This window comes from Sphaeramia orbicularis, chromosome 4, assembly GCF_902148855.1.
Source record: "Sphaeramia orbicularis chromosome 4, fSphaOr1.1, whole genome shotgun sequence".
NCBI lineage: Eukaryota > Metazoa > Chordata > Actinopteri > Kurtiformes > Apogonidae > Sphaeramia > Sphaeramia orbicularis.
In genome coordinates, this window is record NC_043960.1 from 43,989,714 (window position 1) to 44,011,974 (window position 22,261).

At 38.0% G+C, this 22,261-nt stretch overlaps 1 protein-coding gene across 1 annotated transcript in view; it reads right to left on the reverse strand.

The window, feature by feature from the left end:
- Window positions 1-5,661: 5,661 nt before the first annotated feature.
- The window catches only part of mier2 (mesoderm induction early response 1, family member 2), a 23,602-nt gene continuing 7,002 nt past the window's right edge, over window positions 5,662-22,261 (reverse strand). Inside the window, 9 exon segments of the mRNA XM_030132779.1 lie at window positions 5,662-7,349; window positions 7,351-7,772; window positions 9,498-9,640; window positions 10,576-10,706; window positions 10,807-10,901; window positions 12,660-12,741; window positions 13,090-13,241; window positions 13,587-13,656; window positions 15,457-15,536. Coding sequence (XP_029988639.1) covers window positions 7,194-7,349; window positions 7,351-7,772; window positions 9,498-9,640; window positions 10,576-10,706; window positions 10,807-10,901; window positions 12,660-12,741; window positions 13,090-13,241; window positions 13,587-13,656; window positions 15,457-15,536 — 1,331 coding nt within the window. The 3' untranslated portion in view covers window positions 5,662-7,193.

Here is a 22,261-nt window from a genome sequence, read left to right on the forward strand (position 1 = left end):
ATAACTTCAAACATCTTCTTCGACAAAACTACTGGATGGATTCATTTCTAATTTTATATGACGCTTCCTTTGGACTGTGTCTACAAAGTTTGTTCACAGTTTTGAGACATTTTGGTTTTTGCGTTTTTTTAATGAATTTTTGAAACATAAAAAATGTGCCTTTCCTTATAATAGTCCATATTTTGATGGCTTATAAAATGGAAAAGGTCAGAGATATCAATAAAGTTACTATTGAACACTGATGGGAAGTCATATATGGACTTTCATTTAATCAGTTGAGTTCTCCTCCAGAGAAAGTACCACCCACTTCATTTGGGAGATCGATCTCCCTCTTCAAGAGGACTCTAATATAGAGACAGAACCTGACAACCTAACAAATTCAGGTTGTTACTAATTCTTGAGAGAACATGCCAGTGAGATACAGGGACACTGGACCTACTTTTCCTCTAGTCTTGGTGTCTAGACTGTTTGTGAATGTAAAACAGTAACAACATTTCAGGCAGAAAGGGCCTAGATAGAGGGTCAGAGAAGTGGCTTGTGACTAAAGGGTTGGTGGTTTGATTCCCTGGACCGGCAGAGTAATTGTTGGCTGATGTGCCCTTGAGCGAGACACTTAACTCTCCATTTGCTTCCAGGGTGTCTGACACAGCAGCCCACTGCTCCCAGTCTGCAGTGTGGTGTGTTCCTGTAGGTTCCACTGGTGATGGGTTAAAGCAAAGTGTCAGTTCTGGTGCATTTACAAAATACTGACAAATAAAGATCCTTCTTTTTAAGTGAAACCTAATTATTCTTCTGTGCTCCACTTCTTTGCGTCTATACCAGTGCTTTTCAACCTTGGGGTCAGGACCCCACGTGGGGTCGCCTGGAATTCAAATGGGGTCACCAGAAATTTCTAGTAACTGATAAAAATAAAAACGTACAAATAAAAAATATATGGTGAGTTTACAGAGACAATCCCAATCCATAAAAGACCTGACAAACTGTGAAGCTGAAACTGAAGCACTGTGGTACTATTTATCTTTCAAATGTTCATTGTGGTCAGTTTCAGATGCTGCAGCTCTTTCATAATTCATAGTTTGAGTTCTTGTTTGTTCAGTATTAATTGTCAGCCTTGTAAATCCAAGCTGGACTGACTGTACATATCCTGACCAAGGAAAATAAAATTCTCACTTTGTGCAGTAATCTACACCTGGCTTTACTGCCTTCGTCCATAATGATATACATTATATAGACTAAATGTCGTCTAAAATTAACGTTTATTTGCAACATAGTATAGCAAACTATTACATGATAAAAAAAAAAATAATAATTTTAGCAAAAAAAATTCTTAATTTTGAATGTCTGGGGTTGTCAGAAATTTGTGATGTTAAAATGGGGTCACGAGGCAACAAAGCTTGGGAACCACTGGTCTATCCACTTTAGGTTTTATGTTATGATATAAAATGTACTTGCCAAACATCAGTACTTTCTAAATGTTCACACAAAAGATGCTTAATATTTAATATACTATAAATAATCTAAAACATAAACCACTTTCATGTTTCAGAGGAAAGGTGGGAAACCCCTGAACTAGAGTATGAGTCATAAAAAGAGGAAATAGGAACCGTATCATCTGTCAAGGGCTTGTTCATCCACTGCTGTTATAATTTTGTTTCAAGGAAATAACTGAATGAATCATTTTGGCTTTCCCATTGTTCTGCGTCGGTCACTTAGCAGAACCTTTTCATGTGGGAGACAGTGAAGTTAGGCAATGAGTATTTTTGTGGTTATTAGGAAACAGCTCACTAATAACCTTGAAGAAAATGGCAGTGAAACGGTCTCTGGGGTCAGTCACTGTTGAAATTCCATGATATGAAGCTGTGACCGACTGCTTCTAACAGTGTTCAGTTGAACTGAGGACACGTACATGGTTCCAGTGGCTCTGGCAGCACTACAGATATGATTCCACTCTTTGGCTGATACACTGTAAGCCCGGACTTTGTATTTACTAAAATGCTTTAATTACAATGTACTTAAATGATTTAAGTTTTATTCCATTACTATAAAATGTTAAGTGTATTCTACTAATTTGTAGACAGAGTTGAAAGAACAAAAAACTTTAAGCTGAGTGGATTTAAATCACAAAGTTTTAGTCATGACCACACCTTTTTATCTCCGCATTGCATTATGGGTATTGGGCATATTGTTGAAAATGTGTTATTTTTATGTGCAGGGGTTCAGCAGGGTTGCGGTGTTTGTGTTAATTTTGACTTAATGTGTGTATGGCAATGTTTTGTGATCACTTTGCTTTGTGTGTTTGCGTGCGTGTTTGTTTGTTAGCAAGATAACTCAAAAAGTTATGGATGGATTTTCATGAAATTTTCAGGAAATGTTGATACTGGTCAAGGAAGAAATTATTCAGTTTTGGTGGTGATCTGGGGTGGGGGGCAAATCTGTTTTGGCGGAGGTCTGCGCTGTCCAAGTGCTTTTCTTGTGTTTGTTTTTGTATTTTTGTAGAGCTGCACCATGAGTGTACTGTGGATACATCCAAAAACATGTAGGATTATCATCATGGGTGAGCTACTACAGGGTTCCTACAGGTTTCTACAAGTTAAATTTAAGTCTTATTAAGACCTTTTTATAGGGGTCATATTTTACTAAACCCTCTTGTATTAGTCTTTAGTACATTTATTTGTGTATTTGGACCCCAATAGTTCATCAAGTTTGAATTTGAACCCTCCAGGAGCTGCAAAGCTATCTTTATATTCATTCCGGCAAAAATCGAGTGAATTTCTACAACCTGTTTCAATTCCTGCTTACTTTGCGACGTCTATTATTAGTTACATCACAACATTTGCACATATAAGGTCAAGACTTTCAGCAAACATTTCTCCAAGTATGCCATAATTGTTTGTCTGCAGCAGCGGTTGTAGTAAAAACTGAAAATATGTCCAAACTTCACCTAAACCATTCAGTTGTTGTATTAAAGAACTCAAGTGGCTGAACAGAACAGAGCAGCACAGTCAACAACCTGGAGGGGGTGGGGTTATGTGCATTTAAAGGGCCAGCGCTCAAAACGACATTTTTCATGTCATTACTCAGAAATAGGGTTGAAGATGGACCTGTGGAGTTGATTTAATGAAGAATTCAGATCCAAGCATAGCATTTACAGTTTATGTAGACCGCAGGGAAATGTTTGAAAAGGCATAATTCCATTTAAAAAAGCAAAATTTCACTCCTTTAAGACTGATTACAATAGAATTTAATGCCCATTCCACTGTCTATTTCACAGCCATACTGGCAAAAATTTGTGACTCCAAGAATTAAGTGAAACGTGCGTTAAACAGGTTGAAAATGATCTTTTCTCCAACCAGGCATTATTAGATTTGCACTTCCCCATGCTTACTTATCGCATGCAAGCCATCCCTTTAAATTCCCAAAGTAAGCTTTCTTGGGCGACACCCATGTGACCAATGGCTGCACTTGTGTTGGGCTGAACATCCTGTGATCATTTCTCACTGGGGGCTGCAAAGTTTGTGATAATTGGTTCTTAATATCAATATAAATTGTCGGGTTGGAACGGGTGGAACTGATCAGACTAACGTTACTTTCTTTGCAGCTTGGACATTTAACAGACACATTTAAGCACAGTAAACAAGTTTATGACAACATAGCTTAAGACCTACCGTATCAAATTTAATACCTTTTAAAGACTTTTTAAGGTATTAAATGCAGATTTGCGAATTCAAGACTCCACGGGAACCCTACGACACCCCACCGCCACCACCACACACACACACACACACACACACCTAAACCAGAGTATTTCTAATAATAGTGTGTCAGTGTCATCTAAGCAGCTGCTGCACCTGCCTTTTAAAATAACTCGCACCAAGACAATACATTTTAATAGTCCACCATTGTTCTTTTTTTCTTTTTTACAAAAAATAATAAACATGACAGAAGCAGTACAATATATAAATTGCTGAAAATAAAAGTAATAAAGAAACAAAAATAATAGACATTTCTTCTCTTTTTCTTCCTGCCTTCTTGCTATTGTGCTAAACGCCCCCATGTAAACAGTCAAAGAAAAAACAAACATCTAAAACTGGCTTGCTTTGAGCACGAATCACAGGAAGCGGCTGCAAAATTTACAGACAGAGATGAGAAATAAATACACGGACAGATGGAAGGAAGAATGTGGGGCTTTAAAGTAGAATCAAAAACACCCTTTGCACAAACACTTTCATTCAACTCTTCAGATTTTATGTTTGACTATAATATAATTAAAGGACACCAGGTTGTGTTTATATAAATTAACAGTAATGTGATGTGAGGCGTTCAACATGTGAGATTATTAAAGACTGAATTGTGCATCTAAAATGTGTTGCCTGATAATCGACTGAAATCTATTATTATGACTGTTAGGTTTGGAAAATAAAATACACATGCCATTTGTTGTGTTTGTCTTTACTAGACGACAGTGAAGGAGTTCAAGGAAACTCTCGAATTTACGATTTGCAAAAATTACGCTGAAGATATTAAATGTCTAGGGTGTCAGAGTCATTTTAGTTCAAGGGTCAAATACAGACCAGTGTGATCTCAACTTAAACAAGTGGTTCCAGGCACAACAAACCCTGCCCCTCATACGTATTGTAGCTTATTTTGGCATCGATTCAGCTGATGTCATCATGTCTATATGTGTGCTGATGTCAGCATAGACACAAGACAACACAGATAAATTTTGCCTAATTTAAGTAAATGGGAAAAAAAAAAAAAAAGATTTTAAAAATTCATAAAAATTTTTTTAACTTTGCCCTACTTTTCCCAAAATGTAATCAGATCTATTCTGGGTCACTGGCAATCTATAAACCCAATTTGGTATCATTTCAACCAATAGTTTTGCTGCTAGAGTGTGAACAAACAAATAAATCGATCCAAAAACAATACCCTTGCCTCCCCTTCAGGGGACGGGCTAATAACAGAATAAAAACTCACAAATGACAAATTGTGTAAAATTACACAATGAAAATGTTTATATTTACAAACTATCCTTTCACAATAAAATGTGAATAATCTGCAATAATATGAGCACCTGAAATGTCTTAAGAAAAATAAGTGCAATTTTAATAATATTCTGCCTGTTACTAAATGTTTTGTGCATTTGTAGATCCACATTGTTGAACCTGCACTTTCAAGTTTCAGGTTGTACATGGTTGATCAGGTTATTCACATTTTCATGACGTCTTTTACTTTATTCACACTAATAAATATAATTCCATTCTTTTACTGGTCCTGTCCACTTGAGATTACATTAGGCTGTATGTGGCCCCTGAACTAAAACTCCTGCTCCAAGATAAAGACATCGCTGATGTTGCTTTGTTTCCCAGATTATATTTACATCTTTGCTGCTGGTTTTCAAAGATGATCTGGATCTTTAATTGATGTCACAGTTATTGAGAAGTGAACCTCCTTAAACAATATTATGCAGTTTCCAGAATAAAAGGAAACATATTTGGAACATATTTCAGTGTTTAAATGTGATCTGGGATTGGTGCACATCAAAGTTGACTGGGATATCTTGGTACCATAAGAACTGTTGTTAGATGGATGTTCATGTCCACTGGTAAAACTCCATGAACAACAGAAGGTAACCGATGTGTTATTTCCATACCGAGATGATTTCAGACCCAACATCTGTGACTATATTTGGACATGTAAGCTCTAGTTACAAAATAACAATCATATCTCTGTTTCTGTATGTCTGACACTCTTTCAGAGAGACAGTGTGCGACAGTTCTTTGACAGTCAGTCACTATGACGACAGCCTCGTTGCAGTGCTGCAGAACCTGAGAAACCACTTGTATTCAGTAAACAACCTAAGAATGAACATTTTTACATTGACATAGTGTATTCAGAGCAGTTCTTTCTTTTAAACAGGCTCTTAATTGTACTAAATATTCAATATGGCAGAAATACCATCAGAAATAATGAGAAATCATTGTATAAATCTCTATAGAAATCTTCAGAGAATAAGGATGAAAACTTTCACAAACCAAAAACCAAGATTAAAACAAATTATAAATATTGCCAACAATTTCTGACCCTAAACTGTTCCGTAGTCAAATGCTGTTAGTCCACAGATGTAGAGAACAGAAGAGGTCAGGAGTATGGACACACTGCGGACTAAGTATGTTTATGATTAGGTGAACTATTTCGCTGTGCACCATGGGAAAATATATGTATGGCAGTCAATGGTGAGACACGCTTTTTAGATCCTGTGTGAATTCTGCTGTCAATTACACATATAATGTTTCTAAATTCAAAAGATAATTCTGCAAGTTAAAAAAAATAAGTCACAGTTTGTGGTTTAGACTTTACGGTACCATTTAGTTTTGTGAAACAGCTCAGTGGGCGGCATCTCTTAACTCCTGTGACACACGTCACCAAAAACACATCACCTCAAAACATTTCACCTCACTCCTCACAAACAACTGAAAACCTTTAAGAGATGAAAATGACTACAACCTTTGCGCATTTTCACAGTTTTATGACTTCAAAAATATTATATACCATTGATTTGTTTTTAACTTGCAAAAGCTTTTTTGAATTGACAAATGTGTAACTGATTACACAATTCACACTTGTCTCTGGCCACTGAGTTTCAGGAATAAGGTCCTGTGATGGTCCATCAGAAAAGGTGGGTGGGACTTCAACCCACTACTGTTTGGAATTACAGTGAGTTTACTCAGTGGTAAGACTAGAAGTCACTGTTCTCCGACGACAAATCTCAAGTGGCTGCAGTACCCGGATGCTGAACAGTATGTAGAACACAAAGCAGTATGTGAAGGTGTTGGATTAAAGCAGAATAAAGCTCTGATGCAGCCAAATTCCCCCAAATGACGACAGAATGAAGCAACAGAGGTTAGCATGGTCCTACTTTTGTCAGTTTAAGGTCAAAACTGACTACAAGCTTTTCAAAGCACTTCTCATTACCTACAGTGCTTTCAGAAGTTTGTGTTCGTCATAGCCAATCAATAGCATTGTACATCTGCTGGATGTGGTAAATAAAGGTTAATAAACAAATAATCAACACCTGAAGGTAGTGATTAATGGTGGCTGTTCCACAACGGACAAGGGTTCAAGTGTCTCAGTTTAAAAACAAGGGCAAACAATGAAGCCCCAACACAGATAGGTCCGTCCTTTTCACAAAGTTAATTAAATGCACTTTTAGTCTTGGTTTTTGCTGACCCTGGTTTAAAGACTACAGACAATAATCTCTTTTCAGGGTAAACCACATAGAGTGCCACTTCGTTTCCATGTCCCTGTGCCCCATCACTGTGTGAGAGAGCGGGGATGTTGGACGGGGTAAGGGTGCAACAGGCTGCCAAACGCCTGGAAGTGTGATGGGAGGACAGCAGACGAGGGACGTGAGGTGGACGGAAGGCTGATTTCCACCTGGAGCCTGTGGGGGGCACCGGTCCCACCACCTGTTGTGCCACAGTCGGGGCCTTCGGAAACAAAAGCCGCACCTCCACGCATGTGTAGCTGATAGAAGCAGGAGCCCGGGAGGTGTTCGCCGGGATGGGACGCAGGGCTTCCACAGACCCACTGGGTGGAGCTCTGGATGGAGGAGGGCTGGAACTGGAGGTGGGCCGGGGCTGAGGGACAACATCTGCCAGAGCCTGGGTCCTGCAGGTCGTCCATGGGTGGGAGAGGGTAGGGACACCCAAACAGCTGCTGAGGACATCTGTCACTACGCAGCTCTGACAGCCCCATCACCAACTCTCCATCTACACAGAGACAGGGGATTAAGTGGAGTCATAGATAAACAACATATCATCCATTACAGCAATGTTTAGATGGTCTAAGAATGTTGTCTTATATCAATCTATACAATGAGATCTGAGCATAATAAACATGTGTATATGCAGTAAACACTTTACAATCAAAGGTATTCACTCACGTTCCTGATAATGAGATCAGAGCATTAAAATGTAGATTTCATCCATTGTTGGAATTTATTTGATACAGATATTGTCCTATGAATGAATGCATATATGTTGCTCTTCAGTGATTGATGTACAAATGCCAGTACGCCTCTTGATTAGATAATTACAGTGGTGAGAACATAATTACCATAATTACATAAGTGCTTATGAATTGCCCTGAACAGACAAGTGAACAGCTTTATCTCCCCATGTCTCTTCATACAGTATGCATAGTGTGTGTGTTGCTGTTGTTGCATGTTTTATTTACTGATTTGCACGGTAAAAGACTGTCTTATTTACTGTACTTGTGAGTAAGCTGTGCTCAACATCTTGGTCTTTGCAACAATCAGTGATGTAATTTATGAAGGTTTACAACTGACACAAAAAATAATGATATTCTGTGTGAGAACAAGACTAAATATCCACTGAATTAATAAGCCCAAAGCTTACAAAATTAATAATGATGCTTATTGTGACTACTGCACTGAGGGAAGGGGGTCAGGGGGTATTCAGTTGGTTGCTTTCTGCAGCTTCATCACTAGATTCTGCTCAGTACCACATACTGGACTGTACTTCCTGCAGTTCTTGCAGCATAAGATGACTGTACTGTAACATGTATAGCATGGTTTAACCAGGCTGTGAGGTTCATGAGGCTCTGAGTAGAGTTGGACTAATCTGGGAGTCTCCCTGTCTTCTTTACCTGCAGGCCCAGCCTGCTTTCTGTGGCCTGTGTGGACCGATATCATGGCTTTAAAAGAAAGCGCGGAGTTCGTCTGCGCCGGGGCCGCCCCTCCTCCTCTGGAGTATCATGTCAACAAGCATGCATGCATGAATACACACACACACACACACACACACACACACGCACACGCACACGCACACACACACACACACACACACACAAACAACATATATGCAAGGAAAAACACAACAGCAAACATACAAGAAGCAAGAGAAAATAAATGGGAAAACAAATGAGAAAGGGAGATACCACATAAAAATGATTCATAACACAAGATAGTGAATTAAAGTAAACCATATCATCAAACTAGAAAATTTAAATAAAATTCAAAAGAACTGCATTTATAAGATGATAGAGGACACAAAATGGGGTGATGGTGTTTCTGACATGATATGTGAATGATTAAATGTACAAAAAGATGGGAAAGCATAGTTTTCTGACTGATTTCCACCTTTAGCCTTATTGAAAACTAAATGTAGTAATGAAATGCACGGTGTATGGAGAGGTTAGCTTCCTCTCCCACACAAACACCAAATATTAATTTAATGTAAGTGCTCTTTCAATTAGATGAACATGTACAGCTTTTCTAAGCAGAACGCTCTTGCTGTTCTCATGAAGCTGTGGGAAAAATATTTCAAGTTGATCTTTCATCAGCTGTTGTCTTGTGTTGATCTATACCCATTGAATATGAGTCATTTACACAATGACTTATGACAAGTATAACATGATTTTAGCGCTGTGATAGGTGCCTGTGGTACACCGGAAACATATAATCTGTGCTTTACCCTGTTTGTCCAGGTCCAGGGTTGACTGTTGAGGAACTGAAGACTCTAACTGTCCAGAGCCCAAGGAGCTGTGAGACAACAGGCCTGAGCAAGTGTTCCTTCCCTCCAACTCCCCAACATCCCCATCCTGGTCTCCATCATCCCTGCAAAACACATGACACACAATTATTGTTAGTGTAGGAAAGTGTGTCAGCAGTGAGAGGTTCATCAGCCATGACGTAAATCAGGTGAAAGGGTCTCATCAGTCAAAGATATAGGCTGCCGGAGGTCAAATATTAAGAAACTGCAGCTGCATTACATTCAAATGATCATTAGTCGCTTTTCAATTGGACATCTGCACAAAACTTTACCGATATCTACTAAATGTCAAAAAAATAGAAGTACGTAGTGTCCGTTTTTCCATTAAATCACAAATGTGATGATTTGTTTATTCATTATCTCGAGATGATACGAGAAGTGTTGACATAAACATGGCGACGAACATAAATATTGTGTTGATTTACAGATATATTCATTATTATTATTATTATTATATATTATCCCTCTATCCTGTACTAAATTAAAAAATGATTTGGTTTCCTGGTGTGTCCACACATACCGCACCATGTTTCTTTTAAAACTCTTCTTCTTCGCTTGTTGTAACGTCCGTCAACATCCATTTTTTATTTTTTTTTAATTGATGTGACTCTACTTGCAGAAAAAGGTCTTTCATTGCAGTTTTGTGTGATATAGCATTTGCGCTACGCCCGAAAAACCACCTCTTGCCAGCACAGAAACTTTTAATCGAAAACAAGAGTTTTGGCGAAATTGTCATTTTTCCATTAGGTAAATTTTTATGTGCAAGTTATACTCACGCAATTTGAGGGTCCATGGAAAAGCGACTATTGTCAACAGTTTTAACACTTTCACATAGAACTCTTCAGATGTGGGAAGAGTACTGTCATATATTTCCTCTTAAAGCGTCCGAATGCTTTATTGCACATTGTAATTAATGTGATCTGAGAAGAAACGAGGTGTCTCCACATGTTGTGAGGCTAGACTATCCAGCCTGTTGGCATTTTGTCCAGGCAGTACTCACATGCTCCCTGACTGCAGGTTGTACTTCTTGCGGCTCAGCCTGGTGGCTTGTTGGGTAAAGTACTCATGACGATCGGACTTCTTCCACATGTAGTAATACTCGACACACTCCCCTACTGAGCGTGTTCGTACCTGTTAAGTCACAGAAAAAAAAAGTCATTTAAACAGTTTCTCTTCATTATTTATATGGTATTCACAACAAAACCAACATCTTGTTTGAGCCCTCACTCACCTTATTGGCCTGAATGAGGTGGAAGTTTTTCCCATATACTCGATAACCATGCTCAAAGCTTCTACACTCCTCTTCACTCCAGGCACACAGGTCTTCTTGAGCGAAAGGGAACAGTGTTGATTATATAATATTAAATTCTGAGTGACTGTCAGAATTAATTTTAAACTGGTATACATGATAGATTCAATTAGGGTTGAATTATGTGTATTGATGGAATTTTCAGTGGTTGATACATGCTTTAAGTTGGATGTTTTGAGTTGTCTCAGTAAATGGGCAGAAAAACTTTCACACAGGACAGTCATTCATTCATTTTCTGAACTGCTTGATCCTTGTGAGGGTCACAGGAGTATTGGAGCCTTTCCCAGCAACCTATACATGAAGGCGGGGTACACCTTGGACATATTACCAGTTAATCACAGCAGGACTGACATCTACAGACAAACAACCATTCACTATCACTTTAACAACTATGGGTGATTTAGACTGACCAATTAACTATTTCCACATATCCCTGGACGGTGAGAGGAAGTCAGAGAGAAAATCTTGAATTAAGGTCTATAATATGAATAAGTAGTGTTTCCCCAACTCATTAAAGACAGACAAGTTCCAACCAAATTATAGCCAGCTTTCCTCTAGTTTCCCATGTTCTCTGGAGGTTTAGACTATGTGTGATGGCTTTTTCTTATTGTTTTTTGACTAGAATATCTCCATTTTTCATCATTTTGGACCAACAGTATTATGAGACTGACATTATGTACATGAAGTACTAATTGGACCAATGGCCCGGTATCTCACTGGCAAGTTCTATTAATAATCAATAACAAGTTGAATTTGTGACGTCAGGTCCTGCTGCTATGTTAGAGTCCTGTGGTCTGGATGCAAGAGGTCAATCTCCCAATAGAAGAGGGTGGTACTTTCACTGGAGGAGAACTCAATTAATTAAATGAAAGTCCATATATGACTTCCTATTAGTCCTCAATAGTAACTATATTGATATCTGCCACTATTTCCATGTCATAAGCCATCTAAATATGGCCCCTTTAAAAGTAAAGGCAAAATCTTTATATTTCAAAAAGTCATCAAAAATCTAAATTTGTCAAAACTGTGGACATACTTTATAGACATTGTACCAAGGAAGCTACATGTAAAACTTGAAATGAATCCAACCAGTAGAGTCTGGTTATACCAGCTCTAAATGTAAAGTCATGACATTATTTTTGTTGGGATGTAACACTATATAAATAAATTTGATTTGATTTGAAATGTAGACACTGGTGACCTTGAGTTTGACCATTCAGGGTTACTCAAGGTCAAAGGTCATGGACCCAAATAAAAGTCCATATATGACTTCCTATCAGTGCTCAATAGACATACACCAGTGTGAGTGACACTGGAGACAAGGTGGGTGCAGTGTCTTGCCCAAGGACACAATAAATAAAATACCCAGGGCTCAAGCACTGACCTGTGGGAAGACCCTCTTGAAACTTGAAGGCTTACAATTATTTTTGAGTTTCACATCAGAAGAAGAACAACCTTGAAAATTTAAAACATGAAGCTGCTGCATGAGGTTTCACCTGGTACAAACTGGTACAAACATGTATCAGGTCCTAAAACAAAAAAACCTCCTGGAGTCATATTCTTGAATGTGCAATTATTGCCCCCTTTTTTCCATTTCCATTCCATTTTTTTCTACCATTGTGCTACTGTCAGAGAATAATATTTAACACCTTTTTATGATGTCGGATGAGAAGGCCTACATGCCTGCAGTGTTCCCCCTGCCCCAATGTGCATAAAGGTTCAAGGGCCTGCCTGCAGCTCTCATTTCTAATTATTACACAGTTTAACATCCTTACCACTTATCACTTTCACATTGAAGCGTAATCGTCTCAGTGCCTCTTCTGCATTGAAGTTGCATTTCACTAGTTCATACAGTGCCTGAGAGTCAAGAGAAAAACAAAGCAGATTAACAAAAATGGTTAGACATCAGAGTTTTAATATTTAAACCGAATTAGTTATTTCAACACTTGCGTTACAAAGTAAATGGATAACCTCTATAGTTATAATTGAATTAAACAGAAAACATTAGGGTTAACCCTAATTTAAAATGACAAAGAGGGAAATACACTTTATCTGTATATGTCGTGTATTGAACTACAGTCCTCCAGTGATACAAGTAGCATTGAGATTTTAAAGGTATCCACATTTAGCAACACATGTGGAATGCATTATGTAACACCATGGAGCTGAAAGTGTCTTTAGAGTTCCACATTCAAGTTCCTGTACCTGTTCATTATCTCGCACACTGTCCCCTTGTGTTTGTGTGCATGCTGCCCCCTCCTGGCTTTGTGGTCTCTGTGTTTTCAACAAAAACTCTTCCACCTCCTGCACCGGCAGAACCCCAGGTCTCCAAAGCAACTGGTCCTCACTGTTATAGGCTGCAGAAAGACAAAAAATCAATTATATGTTATTTATATAGCATCAAATCATAACAAAAGTTACCACATGACACTTTACATTTAGAGCTGATCTGGTCTTAATAAGCCAGCAGGGTAGAGGAAGGGAGAGAAGCAGTGAAAAGATGAGAAACTGAACACAAACCTGGGGGCCGTGAAGAGGAAATCAAGACAGACAGAGAAGACTTGGGAAGTCTTACTGATACAAGAAGGACCCACCCAAGTCAGAAATGTACAATCTCTTACTTAGAGATTTTAAAGGTAATACACATGTGGGACTATATCTACATAAAAACTCTCATTAAATAAGTTTATCTTTTCATTTACCTTTTTCATGGTAGGTGTATGGGCAGAGCGGAGGGATTTTTGCTTGATACATCGAACCAACCATGATCTCCTAAGAAAAAAAAGAAACAAACTCAGAAGTGAGATACTTCAAGGTGCCATTTTGTGGACATGTAGGATTTCTTATCTCATACTGACACCACAGCAAACCCAGGAACCTAAAACCTATTGTTTGACACTAAAACACGTCTAGTGAACAGTCTACAAAATGTATACATCATAGGCTGATAGTCATTCTGGGATATTGCCATAAAACTGCTGTTATGTGACTTCAGATTTAATTAAAAAACAAAAACACACAGAGTGAAGGCTTCGGTGGCTGCCCTCAATAAAACCAGTGCTGTCCATTCTGAACTTTTTAGTTGAAAGTAAATTTGTCACTTCTTTTTAGTTCTGGCCTGTTCTTTTTGTCTCAGCAATCTGCAAAAAAGGCTCTGAATGTGATCTTTAGTGACATCTAGCGGTATTCAGTCATCCAACAATCCTCTGTTCTTACAGTAACAATGCAATATCTATCAAATACCAATGCACTATTATTTATGGCAATGGCTACTGCCACAGTACTGTGGCACGAAATAATGGTTTGTCTATTCCCACAGAGCCAATCAAATGTTAGCATTTGTACTAATCATGGATATGGTTCCATGAAGTCATTAGTCTCTTGGTGCCACAGTACCGTGGTAATATATGGTATATACTTCAATGCATTCTTTTGTGCATTTTGCTACCACAGTACTGTGGTAATTGATGGAAGAAATGACAAATTAGTCATAGTATATAGTATAGAATAAGAATTATTGTTGTAAATGCTCTACATGCTGTTGTTTTGTGGTGATCTTTGCTCTGTGCAGTCAGTGAGATTGAGGCTGGAGGTGGGCGGAGCTACATGTTAGACGCAGCAGTCAAAAGCAATACCTATTGAGCTAAATCTCCGATGTCTGCAGTCTAACCTATTTGCTATCTGATTGTCTTGGTACTTTTCGGGATGTGACAGGTTACCAGTCTACATATGAAATAACAAGGGCGCTGATTGGCTCTGTGGTAATAAACCGATATTTCGTGCCACAGTACTGTGTCAATTACCACTTCTATTTTTTATAGAATGTCATAGATATACAAACTGCTAAAAGACACAGATACACATACTGTTAATATTGTAAATATTGCATCTATTCATATTTAATTTTTTTCTACTTTTATTTCTATTCTTATTTTACTTTTTTCATAATTTTATACTTGCTCTATTCTTATTTTATATATTTTTTTAATCAATATTGTTTGCACTGACTGTAGTAGCATTCCTAATTTCACTGTATACACAATGACAATAAAGGCTATTCCATTCTATTCTATTAAAACCAAGGGAAAACCTCAGACTTTAATATACAGTGGCAGCAAAAAATGTAAAGATCCTTCATTAAAACCAGTGTTTTATTCAGTTATTGAGCCCGTATTCAGACATAGCTGTTAACAGTCATGTACCTTAAAGGAAAAATAAAAAAGAGAGAAACTCTGTTCTCTGCTAAAAGGCTGATTTTGTCACTCCATAGATTTAAACAGGTCGTTCTAATACTCCTGTTCTCACACCAATCTAAAGTCCTGTAAATCATATACAGTGACCCTATAACAATGGGAGAAATGAAAACAAAGCTGATTTTAACTGCAATTCTATTTAGTTGTACTTCATACTGCATGGTTTACTGTTGTTTTTATTTAGTTTTATTAATGTATAATTTGTATTTTAATTTCAGTTAACACAATTATTTTCCCTGCTAGTCCTAGCCTCAGTCTCAGATTTCTTGAACTATAATAACTGTGGTAAGTGAGTGAGATTTGTAGATTTGTGCATTACCTTGTGTTCTTCATTGGAGGGAATAGAAGCATCATCAGACTCCTCATCTGTTGAGTCAACTAATGTGTCTTTGTCTCCACCTCAGAGTAGAAAAAAAAAATCTTTTAAATGTTATGATCAACTGTCCTTTTTCAGTTCCTATAGCAGATCAAGGCTCTGGAGGTGATGCAAAGCAAAATGTTACATCCAAAATCAACTCCTACATTCATACATTTGTGCAAGTTTGTCTTTTTGTTTTACTTGCATACATATCCATGTATATAGCACTTTTCAAATACTAGGGTACAGAGTGTTTCACAACAAAATTAAAAGAACAAATTGTACCTCCACTAAAACTAAACCATTATTTAACAAAAGGTAAATCCTACTGAGAGCTAAAATGGTCTTTGAACTCTATAAAACTAAAACCACAGTAAATTATGTACTTTTAAGTTACTATCAAATAAGACTCAGAATAGAGAGCAGAAGAGAAAACATGAGAGGATCAAAGAAAAGACAGAGGCATCTATCATGTCAGACTCCCCTGGATACATAAAGGAAACAAACTCCACTTACCAACCATATATTCAGTTATCTTCATATTGTGTGGACTCAGCACAAATACTGTCACCACATTTCAACAGAATCACCCCCAGGAGATGGTCATAAATATGCTTCAATTCTGACAAACTCTTGGTATGTTTTGCTGCCTTTGACATAACTCACTTTTATGGACAGGAGACACACAGAATAAAGCAGTATATGCCAACACACCGAGAAAATCTCAAATCTAATTCTACAGAAACAAACAAATAAAAAGCTTCATGAAATACCTCCACAATAATAACCCTGGCAGCGGCTTTATTTCAATGTACTGCTTTATTCTATGTTACAAGATGCAATCTCAGCAGAGCTCTGATTTAAATGTTAACTCTGCAACAAAACCAGAGGCTTCATGACTTCAGTGTGAAAAAAAATATATAGTTCAGTATAGCTTGGAAATTTTCATTAGTTTTCATTTTTATTTCATCTTTTTTTTTAAATTTCCATTCAGTTTTACTCCTACAAGTGCATACAGTAAGTGGTTTTGTTGTTTTCAGGAATTGGTTAGTTTTATATCAGTTTTGATTATATTTTAGAGTTTGTTTCAATTTTTCACATGTAAGGAAAGCCTTGATTTACAGAAGCTGAAAAAGCTCAGACAAAAGAAAGCATAATGTCAAATATGTTTCATAAAACCACTATTTATTAAAAGATTTCATTTTATGCAAAGCAATATCAACAACCACATCATGGCTCATTAACAATGAGGAAAAATATGCAATTTGGTTTTAGCTTGTGTTACATTGTTCCTGCACTTTTTATTGAATTTTAGCATTTCTCAAAATTAATGTTTTTTAAAGTCTAAGTAAAATAAATTCAGAGATTTGCTTCTAAACATTACACATTAGAAAACAGTTACTTAAAGATATGTGAGAACACTGTGGATTATGTAGTCCTGAACTGCAGTGTCTCATCAGTTTTATGTTCAGTTTTTGGGTTTTTTGGGGGCAGAAATAGTGGCTCAATCACACACTAGAGCCATAAATAGCATGACCCTTCCACTAACACTATGATGTTACAAAAACAGAAGCACATTAGCATCGGTGGTTCTCCAAAATGACAGCTGCAAGATTATGCTCATCAGTAAACTAAACCACAAAAATAGGACCAGTGGCCCTGTATCACACCGGCATGTTCTATCAAGAATCAAATACCAATCAATACCTGACGCTAGGTTAAAGTCCTGTGGACACAAATTTGTAAAAATATTTACCTGATGTCAAAAAATAGCAACTTGCAGCTAATACAATACAACAGGGGTATTCAAATCCGGTCCTTGAGGGCCGGTATCCTGCATATTTTAGATATATTCCTCTTCCAGCACACCTGGAAGCCACTACATTGTTATCAGACTTCTGCAGAGATTGATGATTAGCTGATCATTAATGGGTTCTATGCACAGCTCCACTACTTCCTGAACTTCAAGTGGCCCCTTTATGTCCTCTCTTTCATTATTGGACACACTGATTAATCCGGGTGTGTCTGCTACTTCTTGTTGTGACAACTGATTAATTAGGCACACGTGGATTAATCAGTGTGTCCAATAATGAAAGACAGGAAATAAATGAGCCACCTGAAGTTCAGGAAGTAGTGGGGATGTGCATAGAGCCCACTGAACCAGGTGTGCTGGAAGAGGGAAATATCTAAAACATGGAGGACACCGGCCATCGAGGACCGGATTTGAATACCCCTGCAATACAACGTACTTCACAGATTTCACCTCACTGGACAGATATTATTTAAAATGGATTTCACCTTTGATATTTGTTCACACTGCAAACAAAACAAACCAGACACATACATTCACACTATTTGGCACTGCGCTGGAATAAATCAATTCTGGGTAAGCATCACAGAGGCACTTTCCACCACTATTTGCTGTCACATCCCAACCTCACCCTCACTCTGCATCCTAGGAGACATATCTACAATCAATCTAAGCCACACAAAAAACTAAATTCTGCTGGTTGCGCTAACCATCACCAAGAAAACTATCCTCATGAACTGGAAATCAAGGAACACTATACACATTGCTCATTGGAAAAACTTATTTACAGACCACATATCAATGGATAATCTACCGATTTCCAAACAACATAACATACAAGATACATCCTCCTTTTGGTCACCATTCATCATCTTCTTTCAGTCGTGACCTTACATATCCTCTTTGCCTGAAATTGACCTCTAACTACACATAGCTCATACTTAACATATCAGTGTCCTTCTGTGCCATAAAATTTAGTGAGTTCTGGAGTGAGTCCCCCTTTTTTTTCTTTTCTTTTTTTTCTCTTCTTGAGCCCACTTCCATTTCTACAATCAAGATAAACTGCTTGCATACACACGCACACATCCGCACACACTATGTACACAGACACACTATATACACTCACAAACACACAGTACAGGTATCTTTCTCCTCCTTTACCTCTTTTCCACTACCCCCAATCCTTCCCCCTCCCCCTTGATTTATCAACAATTATCTAAATCTGTTGTTTGCTTTCTCTGTTGTCGTCTAAGTCTGTTAACAAGTGTGTTGTATTGTCTTATATCTGAAACAGTTGCGTTATTTGAGTATCTGTTTTTTACGTTGCACCTTGGTTGCTCTTCATTTGTCAAATGTCAGTTGTTTGCAAAGAAAAAAAAAAAGATCCTGTGGTTTTGATGCAGGACACCAATCTCCCAATAGAAGAGGGTGGTACTTTCACTGGAAGAGAACTCAGCTAATGAAATGAAAGTCCATATATGACTTCCTTTCAGTGCTCAATAGTAACTATATTGATATCTGTAACCATCTCCATGTTATAAGGCATCAGAATATGAAGCATCTAAGACTTAGATGCTTCATATTCTGTAAATGTGCCTTTACTTAGATTCTAAGTAAAGGCACATTTTTTATATTTAAAAAATTCATTACAGAATAATGTGAAAACCAAAATTTCTCGAAGCTGTGAGGAAACTTTGTAGACATTGTCCAAAGGAAGCTATTGATAAAATTTGAAATGAAGCCAAGAAGTAGTTTCAGAGAAGAAGACTGTTGAAATATAGACATTGTTGACCTTGAGTTTGACCCTTCAAGGTCACTCAAGGTCAAAGGTCATGGACCCAAATGAAAGTCCATATATGACTTCCTATCAGTGCTCAATACTAACTATACTGATATCTTGAACCATTTCCATGTTATAGGCCATTAAAATATGGACCATCTAAGTAAAGGCACATTTTTAATATTTCAAAAAATCATAAAAAATGCAAAAACCAAAACTTCTCAAAACTGTGAACAAACTTTGTAGACATTGTCCAAAGAAAGCTAAAATTTGAAATGAGTTGGACTGGAAGTTTCATGGGAGATAGTGAAGAAGCTGACGAAGACAACGCCAGACACAGCACCTTCACAACAGCTTGTGGCCTATTGGCTGCTGAACTAAAAATAGGACCAATGGCCCTGTAGCTTACCGGCCAAATTAAAAGCTTTGGGAAATGTATCCAGATGCCATTTATTATCACCCAGTTATGTGTATTTATGATATTACAGAAATAGCCCATGTTTTGGTCATATTCCAATCAGATCTGTAAAAAATTCAAATTCCAACTTGATATCATTGATACTTACTGAACTTCCTATCTCTTATAATGGGAAAATTTTTCAAAGTCACACCAAATTCACAATCAGATCCAGATTGAAATAATTTCAATACCTTGTGTTGACATCATCATACAGAAGCTGTATACCAAGTTTGAAGTCAATTGGAATTGTAGTTTTGGAGAAGAAGACGATTGAAATTTTTGTAACCGACGACACACGACACCAACGGACGCCGCATGATGACAATAGCTTACGGCTGACAGGCGGGTAAGCTAAAAATGGGAAAAAATTACTATGAAGCTAAACAACCAACCACATTCACATGGCAGCCAGTTTTCTTCTGATGTCATGCTCAGAGTGAACCTTGAATGTGCAGATGCTAAAAGTCTGGAGTGATGTCAAACCATATTTCTAAGTGTTCTGTGACATAAAACAGCATGATATAATGGCAGAAATTGTCATATAGCTCATCTGATAGCAGGTTAAAACTGAAAATATTCTATACATGCAGGGTTTTCCTGTGTTCCTCATTTTTATTAGATTTGGTAGAACACAAAAATTTTATACTTTTTATCTATTTAAAAATCTGTTATTTCCCCATTCTGTTACAGTGGTTATATAAAACAAACTCAAACAAAGGCATCGATACTGTTGCAACATTGGGGGAATGTTGTAGAGGTAACATGCAGTTAAGAGGAAACCAGGGTCACTTTATTTTCAATGCTTGTGTTGCTCAGTAATTGTGATGCCATTATTGACTGGAGATAAAAACACACTGAAAAAGGTTCACTTCCCATGTGGACATCCCATATGTGACAAAACAGAAAAATGCAGGCTGACAGCAACGTCTCTGCAGGTCAATATACGACCACACACTAGGGATGTAACAAGCACTGGTATAACAATAAAGTCCAGTAAAATTCCAGATGGTTAGTATTTCCATTTAAATTCTAATTATCATTAAAACCGTGTTTGATTACTGCACTTTGAAAACTCACAGTGATACCGCTCATTTCCTGGAGAAGCAGCAGCACTCCAGGCGGGCATGGTCAGTTTGCAATGTTTGGCTTGCGAAAACATGGCTGAAGGCACCTGCACGGACAGCGCTCCAGAGATCTGCGGATAGCGGGCATCTCTCTCTCTCTCTCTCTCTCTCTCTCTCTCTCTCTCTCTCTCTCTCTCTCTCTCTCTCTCTCTCTCTCCTCTCTCTCTCTCTCTCTCTCCTCTCTCTCTCTCTCTCTCTCTCTCTCTCTCTCTCTCTCTCTCTCTCTCTCTCTCTCTCTCTCTCTCTCTCTCTCTCTCTCTCTCTCTCTCTCTCTCTCTCTCTCTCTCTCTCTCTCATAGTGACATTGTGAATGATTTGATATGGAAGATGGTCAAACAAGCTCCACTATGACCTGTCCAACTACTTTTTTTCCCACTCAGGGATCGATAGGATAATTGATAAGGAATTGGCTTGCTAAGCAGAATCGACAATGGCACTGATATTGATAAAATCCTATCAATTCCCACCCCTAGTGCAGATATCTCTTATGGCCATAAGGTGCCATCTTTCATGCACATTTGTTTGATGTTTACATGTTAATATTTTAATGTTTCTGCTAACAGAAAGTACATTGTGCATGTTATTTTATTTGTTTTTTTCACAATACAACTTTGTTAAATTATTTCAGTGCGTGTATACGTACTTTTTGCATTACAACAATACCGCAATAATAATGATAACAGGGATAATTTTGGTCACAATAACTGTGATATGAAATTTTAATATCATTACATTTCTACCACACACTAACACTGTTAGAAATCAGAGTATGACTGTTAGTAAGCATGTTGTGTTTTTAAGGAAAACGTTACAAACTTTGCATTTAAAAACAAAACTAAATACATTTTATGAGGTTCATGGACAAATGTTAGATGTGGGGAAAGTCATTTACTTAGTTTAGATCAGTGTTTCCCAACCTTTTTGAGCCGTGGCACATATTTTACGTTAGAAAAATCACAACAAGAAACAAGAAAGCTGAGAGGGGTGCGTCAGCGACGCTTCAGACGGACCTCCTGGGTTACGGATTGAGGTCCGTCACATAAGAGTATATCAGAGGTATATCCTCCCCACCCCAACCCGATCTGCGGGTCCCGTGGGTGTCCCACTGATCCGCGCATCGCTAGGGAAGGGGGCTTTATCAATAGAAGGCACCGCATCAAGGTCAGTTCACTTTCACCTTCACTTTGCAAAAGGAAACAGGTGACTGTTGTTGTAGAGTGGATCATTGGCGCGTGCAGTCGTATGTATCACGCCGCTCGCTTAGAGCAGGGGTGGGTAACTCTGGTCCTCGAGGGCTGGTATCCTGCATGTTTTAGATATGTCCCTCTTCCAGCACACCTGGTTCATTTAATGATCAGTTTATCATCAAGCTCTGCAGAAGCCTGATAACGATGTAATGGCTTCCAGGTGTGCTGGAAGAGGGACATATCTAAAACATGCAGGATACTGGCCCTCAAGACCCAGAGTTGCCCACCCCTGGCTTAGAGTACCAATCAGATGAAATTGGATAATCTTCCACGGCACACCTGATAATTTGTCATGGCACACTTATGTGCTGCGGCACAGTGGTTGGGAAACACTGGTTTAGATGC